General features: G+C 44.0%; 1 protein-coding gene across 2 annotated transcripts in view; it reads left to right on the top strand.

Moving 5' to 3' along the window:
- Positions 1-18,607, top strand: part of DRD3 (dopamine receptor D3) — a 34,123-nt gene extending 15,516 nt beyond the window's left edge. The window contains exons 3-7 of one of the 2 annotated variants that reach the window (XM_058555534.1): positions 5,313-5,455; positions 12,537-12,733; positions 17,003-17,138; positions 17,238-17,285; positions 18,411-18,607. In XM_058555534.1, coding sequence (XP_058411517.1) covers positions 5,313-5,455; positions 12,537-12,733; positions 17,003-17,138; positions 17,238-17,285; positions 18,411-18,607 — 721 coding nt within the window. Of the gene's footprint in view, positions 1-5,312; positions 5,456-12,536; positions 12,734-17,002; positions 17,286-18,410 lie in introns of both variants that reach the window. The other variant, XM_058555533.1, reaches the window with a different exon arrangement.
- Positions 18,608-20,886: the final 2,279 nt, after the last annotated feature.

Below are 20,886 nucleotides of genomic sequence, written 5' to 3'. Positions count from 1 at the left end.
GGAATCATTATCTCCACTGCACAGACGAGGAAACTGAATCTTAGGGAACTCAAACCTCCGGCCACGGCTACACAGTTATGTGCGAGCTGGGATTCAGACGCTCATGAGTCTGCTTCCAACACTCACGGACGTAACCGCGTTGCACACTGCCAGTGTTGCAGCCACGCCAGAATGGGGCCAGAGAGCTAGAAGGCCAAACACGAGGGGAGGGGGCCTGGCGAGGGAGCGACGGGGGCGGCGAGCACAGAGTGTGCCTGGAAGACGCCGGCAAGCGCAGTGACCATTCGGAGGCGGTCCCAGCCTCCCGCTTGCGTCCACGCCCAGCCCTGCCCTCGCCTGCGATGGACCCGGGAGGAGCCCAGAAGCTGAGCAGCCTTAGGAATTCAGCGGCCCCGCAGGGCTCCAGGAACCAGGGGGCCGCTCTTCCCTCCCTGCCTGCGCGCGGGGCCTGCAGGGCCCCCAGGTGAGCAGTGAACTCCTCACCCCGGCCGAGCTGGCGGAGTTCTTGCTGCATTATGGTGCCCTCCGATGGCTGATTCTGGAACAGCCTCTGTCTCAGCCCTTGTGGCAAGCTTCGGGCGGGAAAAACCCTGGAAGCAAATTTGGGGGCCTCATTTATTCTAAAAGTTCAATCAGGTTTGAAAAATAATGAGAAAAAAAAATGTAACAGTAGTAAATGTTGTCTCATCTCTTACTTCTTACCCAAGTTAACATGAATTTTTGACACAGAAATTTTCCCTAATGTGGACTTTCTCAAACTTGTCTAATCACAAGATGCGCTTGGTTGTTAAAAATACACATTTCCATGTTCTACTCCAGAAGTACTTAATCAAAATAGCCAAGGGCATGGCCTGGGAATCTGTGTTTATTTGTTTATTTAATTTTTTTTTTGGTGAGGAAATTTTGCCCTGAGCTAACATCTGTTGCTAATCTTCCCCTTTTTGCTGAGGAAGATTAGCCCTGAACTAACATCTGTGCCAATCTTCCCCTGTCTTGTATGTGAGTCACCACCACAGCATGGCTGACGAGCGGTGTAGGTCGGCGCCAGGGATCCAAACCCGTGAACCTGCACCACCAAAGCAGAGCAGGCCGGAATTAACCACTACGCCAGAAGTCCAGCCCCAGGAATCTGTATTTTAACAGGACCTCCAGGCAATTAGTAGAATCAAGCTAATTGAGGAAACTCAGTTCTGGGCAACCACAGTGCTCTCGAAGTACAAACCACCCTTCAGTGTCACCTTTCTTGAGGAATCCCTTGTCCCCACAAGACCTCAGAGAATTGTCAATGCCCTTGAGAGGGAGTGGAGCACCCAGGAGACATGCTGACCTGGCGTATGGGAGACCTGGCTCAGCCACACTAGCTGAGGGACCCTGGGTCATCATGTAACCTCTCTCTGTCTCTGATTCCTCCTTTAGAAAGTGGAGCCAATGTTCCCTACATTCGCTGGCTCATTAAATTAATGCGAGCCTCCAAGGAGTTGCTGAATGTTAAAATGTACTTAGGAAAGTATCTGCTCTTGGTGGTGGGCTTGGAGCCAGCTTGTAATGGTGAGTGAGAGCTGATTGGCAAAGTTTTAGGAATTTTTTGAGCCAGTTAATAAACCTTTGGTGTAGCTTGAAATGGGCAATGGTAGAAGTATTTGCACTATGGAAATTGAGAAGTGGTACAAATTAGGGTTTTTTCACCCGGAGAACTGGTTGTTAGCCATTTAGCAGCACGCCACTGAATATATGGGATGGTCAAGCTCTTTTACACCAAAGGACATTATGTAAATGGAAAGCCTGGGCCCAGCTGCAGGTCTGGACAGGAGGAAGTGGGTCATACCTTCCCTCCTCAACCCTCCACAGCTCTTTGGCCATGACAGCTGCAGGGCTCAAGTCTCAGCCTCTCCCCCAAGGAGACACATTTCACTTGAAGCCCCAGCCCACTGCCCCAGAAGAGTCTAGCATCTGAGGAGAGTGACAGGCCTGGAGGAATATCGGATGCTACTTGCCCTGCTCCTTCATCGCCAAGTTAGGGATTCAAGGGAGGATTTGTAATCTAAGTGCATCAAGAGAAGGGAACTGGGTCGGGTCATCATGAGCCTCCCTTGGAGTTGGTGGTGGGATCTTAATTGGATCTTATTAAATAAGGACCTCTATTCCTTCCTGTTGAGAAAGAAGCCACCTCTGTCACACATTATGGCACCAAGGCCACGTTCTGCAGAGTCTGCCTCCATATTAGCCCTCAGAGCTGACTCTCAAGCTGCCCTTTGGGGAATACAAATGTTAACCCATGAACTCTAAGGCCAGATGCCCAAGAGGCAGCTGATTCAGGCAGGCTGGTGCATAAAGGAGGAGCATCAGGGAGCACTGCCCCAACCCCTGCAGCCCAGGGTCTGTCTTTTCCTTCCTCAGCCCCAAGCACTAAGGTGCACAGGAGGAGCTAAGGAGGCTCCTGCTCTGAATCTGGCCTCCAGGTCCCTGGACACTGAGAAGACAAAGAAAAATTGAGTCTATGACCCAGCTATACAGGTTAAATCCCTTGAGGCTGGCTAGGATTAGCGTTGTCCTCTTGTGGGGAAGGAGGCCTTCAGGACCCATGAGGCAATCAATCAACAGCTTCTTACTGCTTGCTTTGTGCAAGGACCTATGGGGAACACCAACGCTATAAGATGATTTGAGCCATCAAGTAACTTAAATCATATGGGGGCTATTTCTCTCCACCATGAGGCAAGTTCAATAATGAGGCAAGACAACTGCGTGCAAAAGAGCAACATGATTGATTGACATGGGAGTGTTATGCATCCAGAGTTAGAGGTCTCTGTAAGATGGAGAGGATGGGGAAGATTGTTGGAAAGCCGATCTGAGATGAAGGGACAGCAAGATTGAGCTCCTCAGGGAAGGAGAAGGGATAACGGATTGAATAATGACACCAGTCTCTGACTGTTGAAGAGCACCCACCCCTGGGCCAGTTTGGCTGGAGTTATGGTAAGAGTCAGGGACCACTGAGACTGTCAGGTTGGCAAGGAAAGTTGGAGTCATGCTGGGGAAGGCTGAATGTTGACAGGGTATTTGTTTTCTGTTGCTGTGTAACAAATTATCACAAATTTAATGGCTTAAACCATACCCCTTTTAATCTCACAGTTTCTGCGTTCAGAAGTCTGTGCACAGTGCAGGTAGGATCTCTGCTCAGGGTCTCACAAGGCTGAAACCAAGGTGTAGGCTGGGTTGGGTTCTCAGCCAGAACTTGGTGTCCTCTTCCAGACTCATTCAGGTTGTTGGCAGAATTCAGTTCCTTGCAGTTGTAGGGCTGAGGTCCCCACTTTCTTGGTGGTTGTCAACCAGACACTGTCCTATAGGCCTTGTGCTGTTCCCTGACAAATGACCTTTTCCAAATCATGGCAGCTTGCTCCTTCAAGGCCAGCAAGAAATTTTTTCATATTTTGAATGTCTCTGAATTCAGGAAGAGCCTAGTCCCTTTTAAGGATTTGCCTGATTATGTCAGGCCTATTCAGGACAATCTTCCTTTTGATTAATTCAGAATCAATTGATAGGAGTGATATTACATCCTATTCACAGGTTCAGCCTACATTCAATGGGAAGGGATTCTACAGGGCAGAAATCTTGGGGGTCATCTTAGAATTCGGCCTGTCTCAGACAGTTTTCAGCCGGGTGGTGAGGGGGTGACGTGATGAGATCTATTTTTGGAACTTAGCAGTAGAGGACCAGCCAGGAGACTCTGGCCATCACACAGAGAAGGTAGTAGGAAAGAGATGCGTGGATAAATGTGGAGGACATCACAATGGGCAAATTACGGGACCTGCTGTCCATCCGCCAAAAATGTCCTTCCCCTACCTTACCTCATAGCTGGCTCCCTCTTACCCCACTCATTTCTCTACCCATTCTGTGTTGGTTTTCCTCTTCCTTATCGCGTCAATTATCCTCAAACATGTCACCAGCTTACTTCTTTCATGATACTCTTAATTTTATATTAATTATTTTTTTCTTTTGTCTATCCACTCCACTCAACTCCAAGCTCAATATGGAAAAGAACAATGTCCCATTTGCACGTCTCTATATTTCCAGAATAGGGCCTGGCATATAGGAGGGGCTCAATAAATAGTGAATGAATGCAAGATTCAATGAATGAGTGAGTAAATGATGTGAAAGGGTCAAGAGAAGATCAAAAGGCCTGAATACTGGGTCTGGATGTCTTGAAAAAAAGCAGGAAGTGGGACCAGATTAAGGGATGTAGGGATATAGGGAGATCTATTTCAGATAACTTGAGTTTGAGACACCCGTGGAACAATTGTTCAGGTAGGTCCAACAAGCAGCTGGAAATGTGTGTGAGGAGTTGCCACAGAAAAGACAACAATGTCCAACAAGAATAAGGAACTGTGCTTTGACCATGGAAAATCATGTGCTGTAGACTGAATGTTTGTGTCCCCACAATTCATATGTTGAAATCCTAACCCCAAAGTGATGGTATTGGGTGGCGGGACTTTGGGTGATGATTAGGTCATGAGGGTGGAGCCCTCATGAATGAGATTAGGCCCTTATAAAAGAGACCCCAGAGAGCTCCCTCACTCCTTCCTCCATGTGAGGACACAGTGAGAAGATAGCCTTCTGTGAACCAGGAAGTGGGCCTTCACCAGGCACCGAATCCGCTGGCACCTTGATCTTGGACTTCCCAGCCTTCTGAACCGTGAAAAATAAATGTTTGTTGTTTAAGCCACCCAGTCTATGGTATTTTTGATATAGCAGCCTGAAGAGACTAAGAAAGTATGAAAACTGGATTTTAAAATAAGCCTTCATTGGTATTACTCACCTCTCTCAAAATCTCTGCTACTTGGAAAAGTTGTCACTACGAGGGTTAGAGTTTATTTTAGGATACAAATAGGAGTAAACATCCTCTCTGGGCACAGTTCTATCATCTTCCGAAAAACTATGGGAGAAAGTAAAGGCACACAGACGAGAACCAGAGTCTTCACGGTTAAGAGTGTGTGAATACAAGGCTCAGATATGCTGGCCCATCAATCAGCGCTGGTAAGGAACTTGCCAGCAATTCAATGCTGCTGTACTAACTTTTTTATTCTTTCTCCCTCTCTCTGCTCAGCTCCCTCCATAAGTTCTTCATCTGTCTAATCTGAACCTTTCTACTATTTTCACTCAAATACCCTTTTCTCTCTAACTTTCTCCAACCAAATTATTTTTCTCCTGCCACATGTGTCAACCTGATTCTTTCTCTAGTAACCTCTTTCAACTTGTCTTTTGAAGAGTTCCCCCATCCTTCTGCATCACATCTATCCTCTCTCCCCTTCCTTTTACAGGTACACCGCGGTGGTCATGCCAGTTCACTATCAACATGGCACCGGACAGAGCTCCTGTCGGCGAGTGGCCCTCATGATTACAGCCGTCTGGGTACTGGCCTTTGCTGTGTCTTGCCCTCTCCTCTTTGGCTTCAACACGACAGGTATCAGTGACAGCCCCACTTCCCACTCCCATGTGATTCACAGCACACCTGAGTTGCTGTGCATGGTGCTCAGCCCTGAAATTTCTGACCCTGGTCAGCGCCCTTTGTAATCAAATGTGGATGCCAGAGACTGCAAAGCTTTGGCCTTTGTTGATTATAAATAAAATACAAAGAAAAACCCCATCAATTTTTGGCACGGGATTAAAGTTCTGCCCCAATTAGTGAAAAATCTGGTTTATCCCTATTTTGAAAGAAATGTCATTATATTCATTTGAAGAAATATGCCAGATAAAAAACTACACTGTATTAATAATTCATGTGAGGTTTGCTAATGAAAAGATGACAATTCATAAAGGACTTACAATGCAAAAAATCATAGCATAAAAGCCCTCGAGAAGGATATAGGTTTCTAACTTTTTACTCAATAAGAATCATCTGACATTTAGAAATAAGTATGGATTCCCAATTTGTTGGAGGATGTATTTCTTATATTTTAATATACAGAAATTCTGGCCATGATGGTTGGCACATGGTACATCTTCTTTTGGATGGGTGGATGGATGGATGGATGGGTGGATGGATGGATGGATGGACAATGTGTATATCTGAAATGTTTGGGATATTAGACATAAGATGCTGATCTAAATTTATACCTCATATGGGTCAGGGCCTTCTGTGTCTGTTCCACATCCATCTTTCAGCCTCAGGAAATTCATGTGTTGAATGAAAACGATTAGCACACATAGTAAAATTATGAGTATTGACAATAAACACTAAGCGTTTGCTAAAAGAGAACTGATGGCCTCATCCTCTAGTGTTCATCTGGATTGGTTCATTCAATTCCTACTATGTTGCAGGTTCGTGAATTTCTGGTATATATGTACAAGGCACATAACGGTGTGTTTATGTGTATACAGACATTATATGTAACATATTATATATAAATACAGGCAAATCCTAACCTATAAATAGTCTTCAAAGAGTCATTTTCTGGACAATGGTTTAGAAGTCAAAACTTCCTAAATTTAGGAAGACAGAGGCTCTGAGGTCAGAAAAACCTAGATTCGAATTCTGGTACGACTACTTACCAGCTGTATCTCCTTGAACACGTTACTTAACTTTTCTGAATTAAGTTTCCTCATTGATAAATTTGGGATAATAATACAGTGGAGCATATACCTGAGCAAATTCAAATATATAGACCCAGGCTATACATTTAGTTAGGAAGTTTTCAATATTTACTTTTATATATGACCCCTTGCAAATGAGCCCAGCAACTTCGTCTCTAAAGTCACCTGTTGCATTTGAATTCTTTATCATATATGACCTGTTACTGTATGTACCATACGTGTTTGCTTATTGCTGTTCAGAGCTTTAATAAAACCTTGTATATCTTTATATGTGATTCAAGGGACTTTTCAAAGCAAATTTCAACTCTGTATAATTTTCACTTTACTCACTGACTTTAGAATCTAACCCTACAAATGATATAACTCTGCTCTCCCTCCTTCATAGAGCTTTTTTACAATTAAATGAGGACTAAATTGGGATAGCGTACGTTGACATACCAAGCACACACCATCTGCTCAGGGTCAGGCTGGTTTCTCTGCTACATTAAAGGTTAAGTAGCCAACTTATCCAACAAATATTTGCCTGGTTAACTCAGGCTTTTCCTAAAATATGATGTTGTTATCATCTTTGCATTACTCTTTACCATTAGTTATTTTAACTGAATGACATTTTATACACACAAACACACACTGACATACACCCACACGCCAAAGAAACTTTCCCTAACATGGCTATAGAGGCTGACTCTGGCACTAAAATACCATCTTTGATGAGTGTTAAATGTGCTTTTGTGGTTAGTCTGATAACTAAGCCACCTTCTATATCCTAGTTTCTATACAAAAAGGCACTCAAAGTCAGAATTTGTAGCATGGGGCGCTACCACTGCTAGGCCAAGGCGCTGCTTACCCCCAGGCCAGCAGCAAACCCCCACTAACTTTTGCTAGGCTGAGTGGTTCCTCTTACTCATTCTTGGAGGCTGGTGGGGGCCGTCCTACTCACTCTCACGGACACAGACGGGCACACACCATAGTAACAGTTAAAACAGTCTCCAATTCTGACATGAGACAGAGTCCCCAGCTAATGTCAACATCTAAAGTCAAGAAGAATGATGAGCTAATTGCAGTGTTGTTGCCACCCATGAGATCATTAATATTCCAGAAACAAAACTCAGATAAATCTTTCCGAAAGGATTTTCAAATATAGAATTGAGAAGGCAAAAAATGCCCATGACTTAGCATGTACATGCTCACTTCTCTCTCATCTTTCTCAGTCTCTCTCTTGCTTTCAACTTTGTTAATAAGACTAGAGTAAGCTCTCCACTTATTCATATATTGTGTCCAAGTGTCAGGTCCATTGTAAGAACCCAATAGATATGACCTAGTGTTATAGTTATTATTATTAGGGATTAGAAAGTTTTCTGCACCTCAAAATTAACTATGCATCTGCTCCAAGGAAAATCTAGACAGTGGTAGCCCTGCTGGTGGACAGAGAGACCAGTCACCTCATCCTGGAGCACGGGTCAGGAAATAGCGAGCAGAACTCAAGGCAGGCAAGCCCAGCCGCCCTTCTCTGCCTCAGTCTGGCCTTCACAGTACAGCTTCATTATCTTGATAGATGTGGGTTCCTCCAACATCTCTTCCATCTGTAAGGAAGTTCCCAAGTTCATTCAAAGGCCCAATATAAATGACTTCTCTCAGCCATTTTTTCCTACTTCTTCTGTGGAAAGCAGAGGGGAAAAGGGCAGGATACTCCAATAATACCTCATATTGCAAGTGGCTGCACTTTCACTAAATGCCACACAAAAAAGAACTTTCTGGCAGAGCTCTTCTTTTAAAGAAATGGGCTGCCACATGGGATTGTGAATTGTCAGAGAACAAAAGGTAGAGAAGAGTTGCAGTTCAGTTTCTTCCAACTTGGAGTTGCTGTTATTGTCTAGGAAAAGGGCAACATGCATTTCTGGGTGCTCACATAAGGCAGGAGCTCGAGTCACAGAGAGTTCCAAGGCTGTGGGGCCTGGCTGCCCGGTGTTGCCCCAGTTCCCAGCAGAGGCCCAGCAGTCTAGCCAAATGCCACATCAGCAGCAGCCCCTGACAGCAGTGGACCGTGGAACATTAGTGCTGAAGGAAACCCTGAAGATCCCTGCATGAGCAACCCAACCCTTTCATTTCACAGATAAGAAAAATAACTAGTAGTTAAATTTCTGCTAAATCGGATAGCTATTGTGTTATAAAAAATTCTAGAATGAATAAGCAATAGCTGGTGACAAGGGTTTAAGAAACCTTCAAACGAGGAAGAACTTAAGGTTTAAAAAATCCTATCAGCTGTCTTAATTGTCCTTTGAAACAAGGAAATGGGGGAGAGCTATTTAGATTTTAGCAATAGAACGCCTGACCTGGCTTTCAGGACACTGGAGCTGGCAGGAGTCTGTTTGAGAAGCACAAAATTAAAAGCATAATAAGCTCATCCTAAAATCGGATGCATCAGGATCTCCTGTCTTTGGAAACAAATTGAGGACAAATCCTTTAATGAGCTTGAAGTTCATGAATCTCTCCAGTCAACTGCTTTTGGCCTTGCTGTTCACATCGCTGCTGGACTCAAGTTCCCAGGCTAGCCCACGATAGCCTCTTAGACCCCTTGGTAGAGCTATTTAGTGTTTTCATCACCCAGCACAGTGCCTTAAACAGAGGAGGTGCTCTGTAAACTTTTGTTAAATGAGTAAGCAGATGTGTCCTCATCATCGTTTCCTTCTAAAATGTTGAGATTAGTCAGAATAAACATCCCCGATCTCGGAGAATAAGGAGTAACTCCCCGGCCTTCCCCATTATCCTCCAGCCTGTGACTGCCTGTGTGCTTATGTAAAAATGTTCATTTGTTCATTCTGCTTGTTTACTCGTCATTTGTGTATTCATTCAATAATTATCGTGCTGACGGCACAGTACCATTTTGGGTATACAATCAAGACAAGGTACCTCATCTCCTGGGGAAGCTTCAGCTCCTGGGGGGCCTCACTGCCCTCACCACCTCCTCTGGACTCAGCAGAAAGAAGCTTCTGGAATTGCTGGTGTGTAGTGCTTCACTCTGCCTTGCTAAGAAGACACCCAGGCAGGCCTGGTGGGGGCTGGAGCAGGGGCACTCACTGGCCAGCTGCTTGCAGTGTCACTCTACCTGCTGACAGGCCTCACGGGACTGCATGACGCGGGGGATTCTGGGAGAGGCTGCAAAGCCCGACCTCAGGACAGGCGGCAGTTTAGTGGGACAGAGGGGGCGGGAAGGGATGACAGCACTGGGTCAGTGATCGTGTCTGACGCCCTCGTTGGCCAGCGACCCTGAAAGAGCTGTGTGCTCTCTCTTCACTCTCTCTCTCTCTCATACATGTGCATTCGATGTTTTTAATGGAAATATAAATACTCGCACATGGTAAAACACAAAGTGTAATGAGATACATACACACACTTATATGTAGGTCTCCCTTCTGCCTTAGATTGCTAATTCCCCTGTCTCCCTGCCTAGAAGCAAACACTAATATTCTTGAAAGATAATGCTAGAAACAAGCACATACCTACACATGTGCACACATACACGTGTGTGTGTGTGTACGTGTATGTATCCATTCTTACACAAATAGAAGTATACTGTACCCATTTTTGCTCCTGGCTCTTAAAAGTAGTAGTTAATATATAAAATTTAGAGGTCAGCCTCCCAGAACCCAGAGGAGGATAGAGAAGGGTAGAAGGTGTATCTGGAGGGACAAACGGGGAATATCTGACACACCAAGGATGGCAACAAGTCAAGTCACGGGAAAGTAGCCCTGCCACCCCTATGGCCCCCTTATCACGAGCAAAACACGCTGAGACGCCTCCTCATCCTAGGAGGCATTTAAATCCTGGTCACATTAAATCCTGGCCACAACAAGGGAACTGATTTCAGGGGAGGGGCTGATCCCTCCAGCGTGGTTCCTTATAGATTTAGATGGCTGTCCTCCATCCCTACCTCCAGCCCCATCCCCCCCTCAGGACACCAGAAGATGCCAATTTGGTGCCCACTGCTCAAAACTTTATGAGCCATTTCCTAAAGGATGCTGACACAGGCTTTGGTGAGTTGACATTAATTTTACCTGAATTTTACTCCCTCCCCAAGAGAATCAGAGAATTTGGGAGTAACTTGTAAAGATTCTGGTGGCAGTGCTGTCACTAAACTGCCTCACCGAGCACTGAGCACAATCTTTTTTTTTTGTTTTAATTTTTAGCTGTTGCTCCCTTCCTCCCCCACAAATATTCTTCCCTATAAGTCTTTCACCAAATTTCCAGTCTAAATGACACCTTCCTTTTTAAACTCAAAAAGTTCAGAGGAGGTAAATAATAAATAGTAATAGTAAAGAATAAATAATAGTTACAATTAACTCATTAATTTTCACAACCACTGTATGAGACAATATTTTTATCTTTCTTTCACAGATAGTGAAACTGAGGCTTGGCATAGTTAAGTAACATGCCCAAGATCACACAGTTAATAAGTGGCAAATCTGGGTCTCATAACTCAGGCTTCCTGGCCTCTGCCTACCTCAGAAGACCAAGAAGCAGAATGAGGGGTCCATGCGGCCACTGCCCTCTCCCCACCAGTTCACACCTGAGGCTGGGTCTTCTGAGGCCAGATTTTCAGTTGGAGAATCCCCAATCCTTTATGAAGATTGGCCAAGTGTGCCAACAGTTTTGTTGTTAATGCTGGACAGAGTGCAAATGTGCCATGTTCCAATAGTAGAGGGAGGTGGAGAGTCAAAAATCACAGAAAGAACATTGGTTTGGATCAGATTGACTGAAGGAAAGCATCCAGGCTCTGCCCCTTTCAGGCTGTGCGATGTTGGACCACTCACTGAACCTCTCTGAGCCTTGGTCTGCTCATCTGAGAATAGAGACAGTAATGGCACCTGTCTCACACAGTATTGCCTTAATAATTAGGTTAGATGATGTGTATAAAGCCCTTGGCACAACACCTGGAAAATACTAGTTTTCTTCCCTTTTCTCTTCCAAGATGGGGCAAGTTCTAGGCCCTATCCTGGGCATTGGAGGAAACTCAATATCTGCTAGTGAGGAAGGCAAGGCTACAGAGCCCTCCTAAAGAGGAGTGGCAGGAGCATTTCAGGACACGAAGCAGGGACAAGGACACTGTCAATTCACGTTGTCTATGGTGACAATATCCTTACTGGCCCTCTTCCCATCTCACCCTGACCAGTGCTAGGATTCCCTGAAAGATCAAATGCCTGTCTCATACTCAGCCACCACCTGCCCCGTATCCTGGATTCAAAACTGGAGACCTGGCGTTCTCAGCAAAGAAGGCTTCCTCCATCCCTTGCATTCAGCAATCCTTTAATGCCTCCACACAAGCCGGCCCTTTTCTGGGGCTGCGTCCCTCCCGGGAGCCTCTGCCCTGTTGCTCTGTGACACTCTCCCCAGCCTCCCAGGCCGCGTTCCTCTGTGACACTTAGCACAGCATATGGAAGGGATCATCTGTCTGTCTAGACTGTGAGCTCCTTCAAGGGCGGACAAGGTGTCTTAGGCATCCTTGCAGCCCCAGTGTCGAGCAGCGTCTGGCATGTAATCTTTGGTCAATTTTCTTCTTATGTGAGCTGTGAGTGACACGAAGACGAATTAGACCTCCTACCCTCAGGGAGCTGACAACATCAGTGTCTGAGACTGTGCCCCCCACCCTCGCAACTTAACACTCAGGCGTGTGTGCTAACCACACAAAAGAGGCAAAAGTTAAGGGCTATGGGGCACAGAGGAAGTCAGAGCTGCTTCTGACTGAGCAACTCAAAGAATCCTCCCCGGATGAGGCGGCATGTGAACTGGGACGTGGTGAGGGGGTAGGTGGGAACAGCACCCCCTGATTCTCAAAGCTCCGTGTGGATTAGACGGTAGAGATAGCACATGTGATATGGGTCCATATTGTATGCTCCCCTTTGAGGTCTCACACTTGGCAAACTGCTCTGCTTTCTCCCTTCTATGGCTCACAGGGGACCCCAGCGTCTGCTCCATCTCCAACCCTGATTTTGTCATCTACTCTTCAGTAGTGTCCTTCTACCTGCCCTTTGGTGTCACTGTCCTCGTCTACGCCAGGATCTATGTGGTGTTGAGACAGAGGAGAAGGAAACGGATCCTCACTCGACAGAACAGCCAGTGCATCAGTGTCAGACCTGGCTTCCCCCAACAAGTAAGCACCCTGGAGGGGCAGAGGGAAGACAATATCCAACCCTGAGGCCTCCCAGCCTTGTGTCCAGCAGTGTGTGCTGTACCTGTCCTCCTGTACTGCCACTGCCAGATTGATGACACCCATCTGACACCCACCTTTTAATCTGCTGTACTGGCCATGCTGTAGAGGTAGGAAATCCAATCTCAAAGTGCATTGATCATCTTCCCTAGAGCACACTTCACTTGGCAAGATGATAGGATAGTTTCTGGGCTTGTTCTGCTTCCTTTCAAAGTCTTTCATTGCCCCCCAATGGCCAGCAGTTCAGACATCGCATAGGGTTATAAGTTTTACTGTAGCAATTGTACCAGAAACTGCTGATAGATTCCCAGGACTGACTTTTTGGCCAGACCACTCGTTCTAAGAATCATTGGGGTCCATCGAAACTTCTTTTCCTTACTAAATCTGCCTCTGTGTCAAGGCACTGACCAGATGGTGAAAGGGGATGCTGATGATGCATTTTATTGAGTCTTTCTAGGCTCTGAAAAGGAAAGCCATTGCCTCAACACTGATCTTCCAATTGCTTGGGCTGTAAATTCTGCTGATCTCAGTGCCTGGCACATGCTTCAGGATGTACTTGAAGCATGAGTGGATGAATACCAGTCACTTGCAGTCTGCTAGGGAAGGGACAGCAGGAATATTATCCAGCTTCCGCCCTCCTGGAGCTTAGAATCTAGACAAGCAAATAAAGCACACTTCCACCCAAAGTTAATGAACAGCCCCAAACTGAATGGAATGTTAGAGAAATGTGAGATGAAGACAATAAGCACCTAAATAGTAAGTGCTGTGGAGGTTATGAGAAGAGAGAGCTCAACATGCTCAGGAAAGGGCTTCATAGACAGAATATGTGAACTGAATTTGATCTTGAAGGCAGATCCAATCTGAACGTCTAGATCAACCTATAATGACCTGAGTGAGAGTCAGACTGTTGAAGTCCAAGTCCCAAGATTTGGACAGAGCAAGAATATTGGCACCCATGAAATAGGAAATCAGGACCTGAGGCTGAGAATATGAACATATTGTATTCAAAGCATTGGCATCTATATGGCTCAGCTATGTAGAACTTAACCCACAACTGTTTCTCCTTCAACTCACCTTAGTCTTCCTGTCTAAGGCTGCACCCTATTCGGCAGTTTTCAATAAGGGCCAGATTTCCATCAGATGCCACAGGGAAAATGGTAAGTAAGCCATGTCTTTAATTGTAGGAAAAGAATAAGAGAACTTTTCTCAAGATGCTGGCTTGACTTGATTCCACTTCCACCCCAAAATGGGATCAAGCCCCAAACCCACACTGTATCTATAATATATGACAGACCTGAGATCCTGCCTGATTTGAGCTTCAGAATAGAAGTCATCAAACGATATTCAGAAAGCATATGACTATTGGGCTAAATCTCAATGACTTTTGGTTGTGGTGTGAAGATGCCATCCAGAGCCCCCTGTGTTAGAGGGAAAAGGGCATCGATGAAACATATGTGCGCAGAGCCAAAAAAAAGCAAAGAAGGAAGCCTAATGTGAGATTTTCAAGTGCCCTATTTGCCATTGAATGTGGAAAAAAACAAGACAATTTCATGGTCACCCTAATCCTTGTCCTTCCAATTCAAGCCACCTCTGCATCCCTAAGCAAGCCAAGTGCAGAGTGGAGCTTGAAAGTGTTAAATATGAGACCAGTAATCCTCTCCCTGAACCCGACAGCCATGTAAATATTAGGAATAAAACTTCAAAACCCCATTATGATGAAGATCTAAGCCTTGTTTGATCTCTGTATAGTTAATTAACCACTTTTTACACAGTCCTGGTGCCTGTGTTAGAAATTCTTGCTGTAAATGACTTAAAAAATAAATAGATAAGAGGTTTAGAGTTGCCTATCGCGGATCCAAGGTCTGAGGAGGTTCCAAGGCCACAAGGAGGAAAATTGGTGATGACTAAGGAGAAACTGGAGAACCAAGAGGCTGGAAGTGCCAGGAGTGTGGAGAAATGGGTTCTGTCCTGCCATCTGGGAGTGGAGGGCTCTGGCAGCCAGACCCAAAGGAACCCAGTGTTTCTCATGCCAGTCACAGAGGTAGTGATAAGGGTTTGCAGAGAGAGCTGAAAAATACACCCACCAATATATAATCTTGGAAAAATCACTTTCCTTCTATAGGGGTGAATTTCCACATCTGTAAAATGGAGACAACACACACTAGACCAGTGTTCTCAAATCTGAGACTTCATAACGACTCTCAAAAAATTTGTCCCCAGTCCCTTAGTTTCAGAAATAATGCATTAGAAGTTAAATATTGTCACTTTTAGAGATCGTTAGATGCCAGCACAATCATAAACATAATCTTGGTTATAAATGGCCATTCAGATAACATATTACATGTTTATATTAATTATTAGAAAACCTCATCAAAATAAAAAACAAAAATTTTAAAAATATATTATACTAGAATCCATATGAATAACTCTGTGGAGTATAGTTTTAAAAATACTATATCACCTTGAAGGCCCCTTGCATTCATGTATTCAACCATATGTCTGAGTGTGCACAGTGTACTAGCACTGTATATCTGGAAGACTGTGGTTCCTTGAACCAAGGAGAGAGTAGTGAGGGTCCTTGGTTGCTGACACTAACTAACTTACATGGAAAAAAGAAATTTACTGAAAGGATATCAAGTAGCTCAGACCCAGCGAGAAGGCTGAAGAATAGCTTCAGAAGATGCCGTTCATGCCTAAGGAAGAATCTGGTTAGAAGACTTAGGACACTGGACATTGACTGTCACCACTGCTAGATGAATTCTGAAGTCTCCCTGCTTCACTGGCTCTAACTCAAGGTCTTGGGGGCAAATCTCCAACTGACTGGGCTTGGTTCAGGTGCCAGAGTTCTAGCTGCCCAGCGGGGAAGTGGGGGAGAGTGAATATTTGGCTTTTATGATTTCAGTAATGGGAGTCAAGGGGTCCTGCCTGCTACTCAAGATTGACATAGTGTCTGATTCTTCAAACATGGAAAGAAGTTCAGATGTTAAGCACACACACATCTCCCCAAAATGCCAGAAACATCTACATATCTTCAGACTCTACTCTCAGAGTCTACTTATCCCAAACCTATTTTTCCCAATTTCTTTTCTGTTTTACAAATGAGGCTCAGAGACATTTAATTAACCTGCCCAATTATGTCTACTAAGTAGGAAAACTGAGATGAAAATTCTGAGTTTTCTTTTTTTTTCTAACTTTTTATTATGGAAAATTTCAAAAATAAAAAAGTAGGAAGACAAATATAACAAATCCTTCAGTAGCCAATCAGCCAGCTTCAGCAATTATCAACTCATGGCCAATCTTAATTTTTTTTTTTCCCCCCAAAGCCCCAGTAGATAGTTGTATGTCATAGTTGCACAGCCTTCTAGTTGCTGTATGTGGGACGCAGCCTCAGCATGGCCGGAGAAGCGGTGCGTCGGTGCGCGCCCGGGATCCGAACCCGGGCCGCCAGCAGCGGAGCGCGCACTTAACTGCTAAGGCATGGGGCCGGCCCAACTCATGGCCAATCTTATTTCATCTACACTCCCACCTACATTCACACCCCCATTGGATTGTTATGATGCAAATCCCAAACATCATATCATTGCAACCAAAAATATTTCTGTAAGACTCTCTAAAAGATACAGACTCTTTTATAAAACACGTAACCACAATACATCACACTAAACAAATTAATAATTCCGTAAGATCAGTAAATATCCAATGTTCACATTTTCCCAATTGTCTTGTAAATTTTTTATAGTTAATTTATTTTAACCAAAATTCAAATCAGACCCATGCTTTGCAACTGGTAATAGTTGTTGTTGTTGTTGCACTTTATTTGTTGAAGAAACTGAGTCATTTGTCTTATAGAGTTTCCCACATTCCAGATTTTGCTGCTTATATCCCAATGGTGTAATTTAACGTGTTCCTCTGTATATCCAGGCCATTTTAACTCTGAAAGGCCAGGCTACAATCCTGTGCTACCCTCCTTAAGGAATTATTGTGATTCTCAAATGTTCTATATCTGGTAGGTGCTTTTTCATTGTAAAGTCAGAAGCAGATTTCATTTACCTTAACTTTCCATGGTCCCACCACTCTCAGATGTGCCCTCAGTAGGTTTCACACAATGTAGGTTTCCTCTTGTTTCTTTGCATTCTCTTTCATTTTCAGGAACATTCAGAAGATAAACAATATCCCCAGAAATGTCAGGACCCTCTCTTGTCGCACCTGCAGCCCCTCTCCCCTGACCAGGCACACATGGAGCTGAAGCGCTACTACAGCATCTGCCAAGATACTGCCTTGGGACGACCAGGCTTCCAAGAAGCGGGAGGAGAGTTGAAAAGGGAGGGGAGGACTCAGAACTCCCTCAGCCCCACCATGGCCCCCAAGCTCAGCTTAGAGGTTCGAAAACTTAGTAATGGCAGGTTGTCGACATCCCTGAAGCTGGGGCCCCTGCAACCTCGGGGAGTGCCCCTTCGGGAGAAGAAGGCAACCCAGATGCTGGTCATTGTGCTCGGTGAGTTTGAGTTGGGTCAAGTTGGGTTGGATTGGATTAAGTTGAGTTAGGTTGAGTTCAGTGGAGCTGGCAGAGGGTACTAAGGTAACCACATTTAACAGAAATTGGAAATACATTGACTGTAATATTTATAAATGTTTATAATACAGTTGAAAAGGGCTTCTGTGTATGTTAACTCTGGTGGAAATTCAAAAGACCTAGACTGAAATTTATGAAATATGAAACTGAACAAGTAACATAATTGAGCTGTGTTTATCCATTGTGTTTGTTGTCTATCACATGGAGTTATAATGGGTAAATCAGATAATAAATAAGATAATGATTCAATAAAAGTGGCACGTATTGGATATTTAGTAAATGCTTACTTGTTCTAAACTATTAAGTGAAAAAATAGGGATGCAAAAATCTACTGTAATATGGTATAATACCATCTAGCTTATTTTAAATACAGAGGAAAAAAAACCCTGAAAATTAATTCACCTAGATGTCAAAAGTGATTGTCTTGGAGTGGTGGGTGGTGATTTTTCTTCTTTCTACTTTTCTGTATTTATCAAGTTTTTCATAATGTATAAAATCACGGCTAGTTTTATAGTATAAAAATATAAAATTTATTTAAATAAAGAAGAAAAATGGGTAAGTCACAGGCACCATATTGAGTTAGTGAAGGCAATTCTCCTGTTCATTGTCACTGAAAAACCTCACCTTCTCATGTCTTAGGGACTTTATGAGAACCCTTAGACGTAATCTCCTCACCAGTAGGAACTGTGTCAATTGCATCTTTAAGGTCTTCTTCCCTATCAGCGTCTAGGATCATGTCTTGTATGTCTAGACATTAAATAAATATTTGAATTGAATTGAGAAGTAGAAAAGACTACTAAAGTACTACCTAAAGATCAAACTAGAGCAAAGGCCTGAGATGAATGAAAGACGTTAGCATGTAGTTTTCTCATCCAAAAAAAAAAAAGTGGCTAATCACACCTACTTCATACAGTTGGTAGAAAAATTAAATGGGTATGTAAAACTTCCAGTATAGTGGCTGGCGTAAACAACCACAAGTCATTTTCATTTATAATGAAAGGAGTGAGCAAACCCCTTACCTGGCTTCTCTGTTTCTTTGCAACCTAGGGACCTTCATTGTCTGCTGGCTGCCATTCTTCTTGACCCACATTCTCAATGCCCACTGCCAAGCATGCCACGTGTCCCCAAAGCTTTACAGCGCCACAACATGGCTGGGCTACGTGAACAGCGCCCTCAACCCCGTGATCTATACCACCTTCAATGTTGAGTTCCGCAAAGCCTTTCTCAAGATCCTGTCTTGCTGAAGGAGAAAAAAGAATGCTCTCTGTGCCCACCGTCAGCTGCAAGGCCAGTGAGCCACTGGCCAGAGTCTGCTCAGAAAGACCGTGCAATGTCCTCTGGCATGTGGTGGGAACAAGATTCCTGGAGCCAGGACATCCCTGAGTGGCAGGTGTCACCAACTGCATCCTGCAAAACAGAATGTTCTACCTCCCCAGCTAAAATCTGACTTTATCCTCGCAATCTTCAAGTGGTTGAGGGGCCCCTGAGTGATAAGCAATAATTCAGAGAGAAGCTGATAAAACATGACTCTACACACACACAAAATTGTCATCAGAGGCATGATTCATTACTCTGAAGGAAAAATGAACAGATCTCATAATTCTCAACTTGCCAGTGGTCCTTGAAATCTCAGCCAGCAAACCATCTTGCAGAACAGCCAGTCTCTCTTCCTTCAAACCTCTAATTAACTGTCAGGCTAACCTTGTGCTTTTGTGGGCCCACTCTCTTTTGGTCATTCCTTTTATTTATTGTATCTGGAAATGTAATGGCGAGGCCAGTGCTTCCACCTTTCTGTAGAATCTGATCAGCTACATTTGCTGAGGGAAATTCCTCACGCTCAGGGGATGTTGTCCCACATTGGGACCTGGACTTCATTTCAGACCTTGCTACCCTTGTATTTTAGCTCTAGCTAACAAGGCCCTTTCATTCCATTTCCTTACTCTCAGAGTCTCAACTCCAGGGTAATTCAAGATGAGGATGTTAAGTGAAAAGGGAATGTCAATTCCCACTGTAGTATCACTGGTGAACCTTGTGGTTCAGAACATGCCTTAGATATGCCATTAATATCACTATAAGGTTTTTCTACCCAGGCATCTCCATCTCCTGCTTAACAGAGACCTAATACTTCCAGACTCTGAAACCCATTAAGTGTATACAAAGTGGCAGTCACCTCCCAGGTTCTGGATATATGACAATGAGTAAGACAGCTCCTGTCCTCAAGGAGCCCACAACCTGCTCCTGTGTTTGCCCATTTACTTGTTGGGGGGTAGTAGGGACTCACCTAGACTGCCAGAGAGCCTCAGAACTGAAGGCACCAGGCAGAGTAGCTGTCCAAATCATCACATGGACAATCTTCATAAAGTCCTAGTGCAGAACCTAAACATCACCACTCCAACAACTGAGATTAAAGGTATAATAGAAATGATGTGTCAGTGTTATTGAAAATTGCATTTAGCAAGAACTTGAATATTCTCACCATTTACCTTTTCACCCACAGAAGCTATTTCTTACTGATTACAGAATCAAGATACAATTTATGGATAATTTATGAAATGTTATCATCCTGAACTTCAATAAATTTACTGTTAAGAGCTGTTAGTTCATAGGCATGACAGATAGCTGCTGCAATGCTGTTAAAACTTTAAAATGCACAAGAACTTTACAAGGAGCCCAAGATTTTCCTGGCCCCATCTTCATTCCTCTCACCCTTAAGTGTGTAAGAAAATATATACCCCTAGTGAGCCAGTTACCTGTTACTCCTGAATGCTTTCAATGCCAGCATTTTTTAAACGTTATTGTCTATAACAATGTTTATGTTGTAACTTGGTGGGAAAATTCCTTCTGCCCACTAGTTCTTGGACTTTGTGCCATCTAGCTCAGTAGATTGATGGTGCGAGTAGAACTAGCGACTAAGACAATTAAATATCCGAGAAGTAAAAGTATGCAATGCCTAGGCTTTTCCAGACAGCCAGCAAACAGTTGGGACAGTGGGGTAAAAGATCGTAGAATTCCCGGTCAAAATCAGAGTTCTAAAGATGGAATCATAAACAGCATCAGTATTAATAAGTTTGTGAGGAATGTTAGCAAATATTTTGTATCCTTTCTTTACATCAAGTTATTAAAACCTTATGATATCCTTAGAAAGATAAACTCCATTTTGTAGGTGAGGAAATTGAGGCAGAGGGAGGTTAAGAAATTTGACCCAGGTCACACCCAGTCAGTAAGTGGCAGAGCTGGGATTCAAATATACTTCTGTCTGATTCCCAAGTCCATGCAATTAACCATGGCACACTGCCTCCCACCAGAGAGGAAAAGAGGTGGGGAGAAAAAATGGGAAGAAAAAGATGGAACAAAGATCCCTGGGAAAGCCTCACCCTACCCCACCCACAGTCCCTAGACTCTCCTAAGAACCCAGCCCAAGGTATTACTCTCACTCTCGTGCCATGTTCAATTTCTGAAACCGTCAAGTGGGAAATCCATAACCCTTTTTATAGAATCGTGGGACAGTGCTTAGAGAGTATTT

The sequence above is a fragment of the Diceros bicornis genome, chromosome 15, assembly GCF_020826845.1.
Source record: "Diceros bicornis minor isolate mBicDic1 chromosome 15, mDicBic1.mat.cur, whole genome shotgun sequence".
Classification (NCBI taxonomy): domain Eukaryota; kingdom Metazoa; phylum Chordata; class Mammalia; order Perissodactyla; family Rhinocerotidae; genus Diceros; species Diceros bicornis.
The sequence above is the reverse complement of the archived record's forward strand: the minus strand, read 5'-3'. Positions and strand labels throughout refer to the sequence as shown.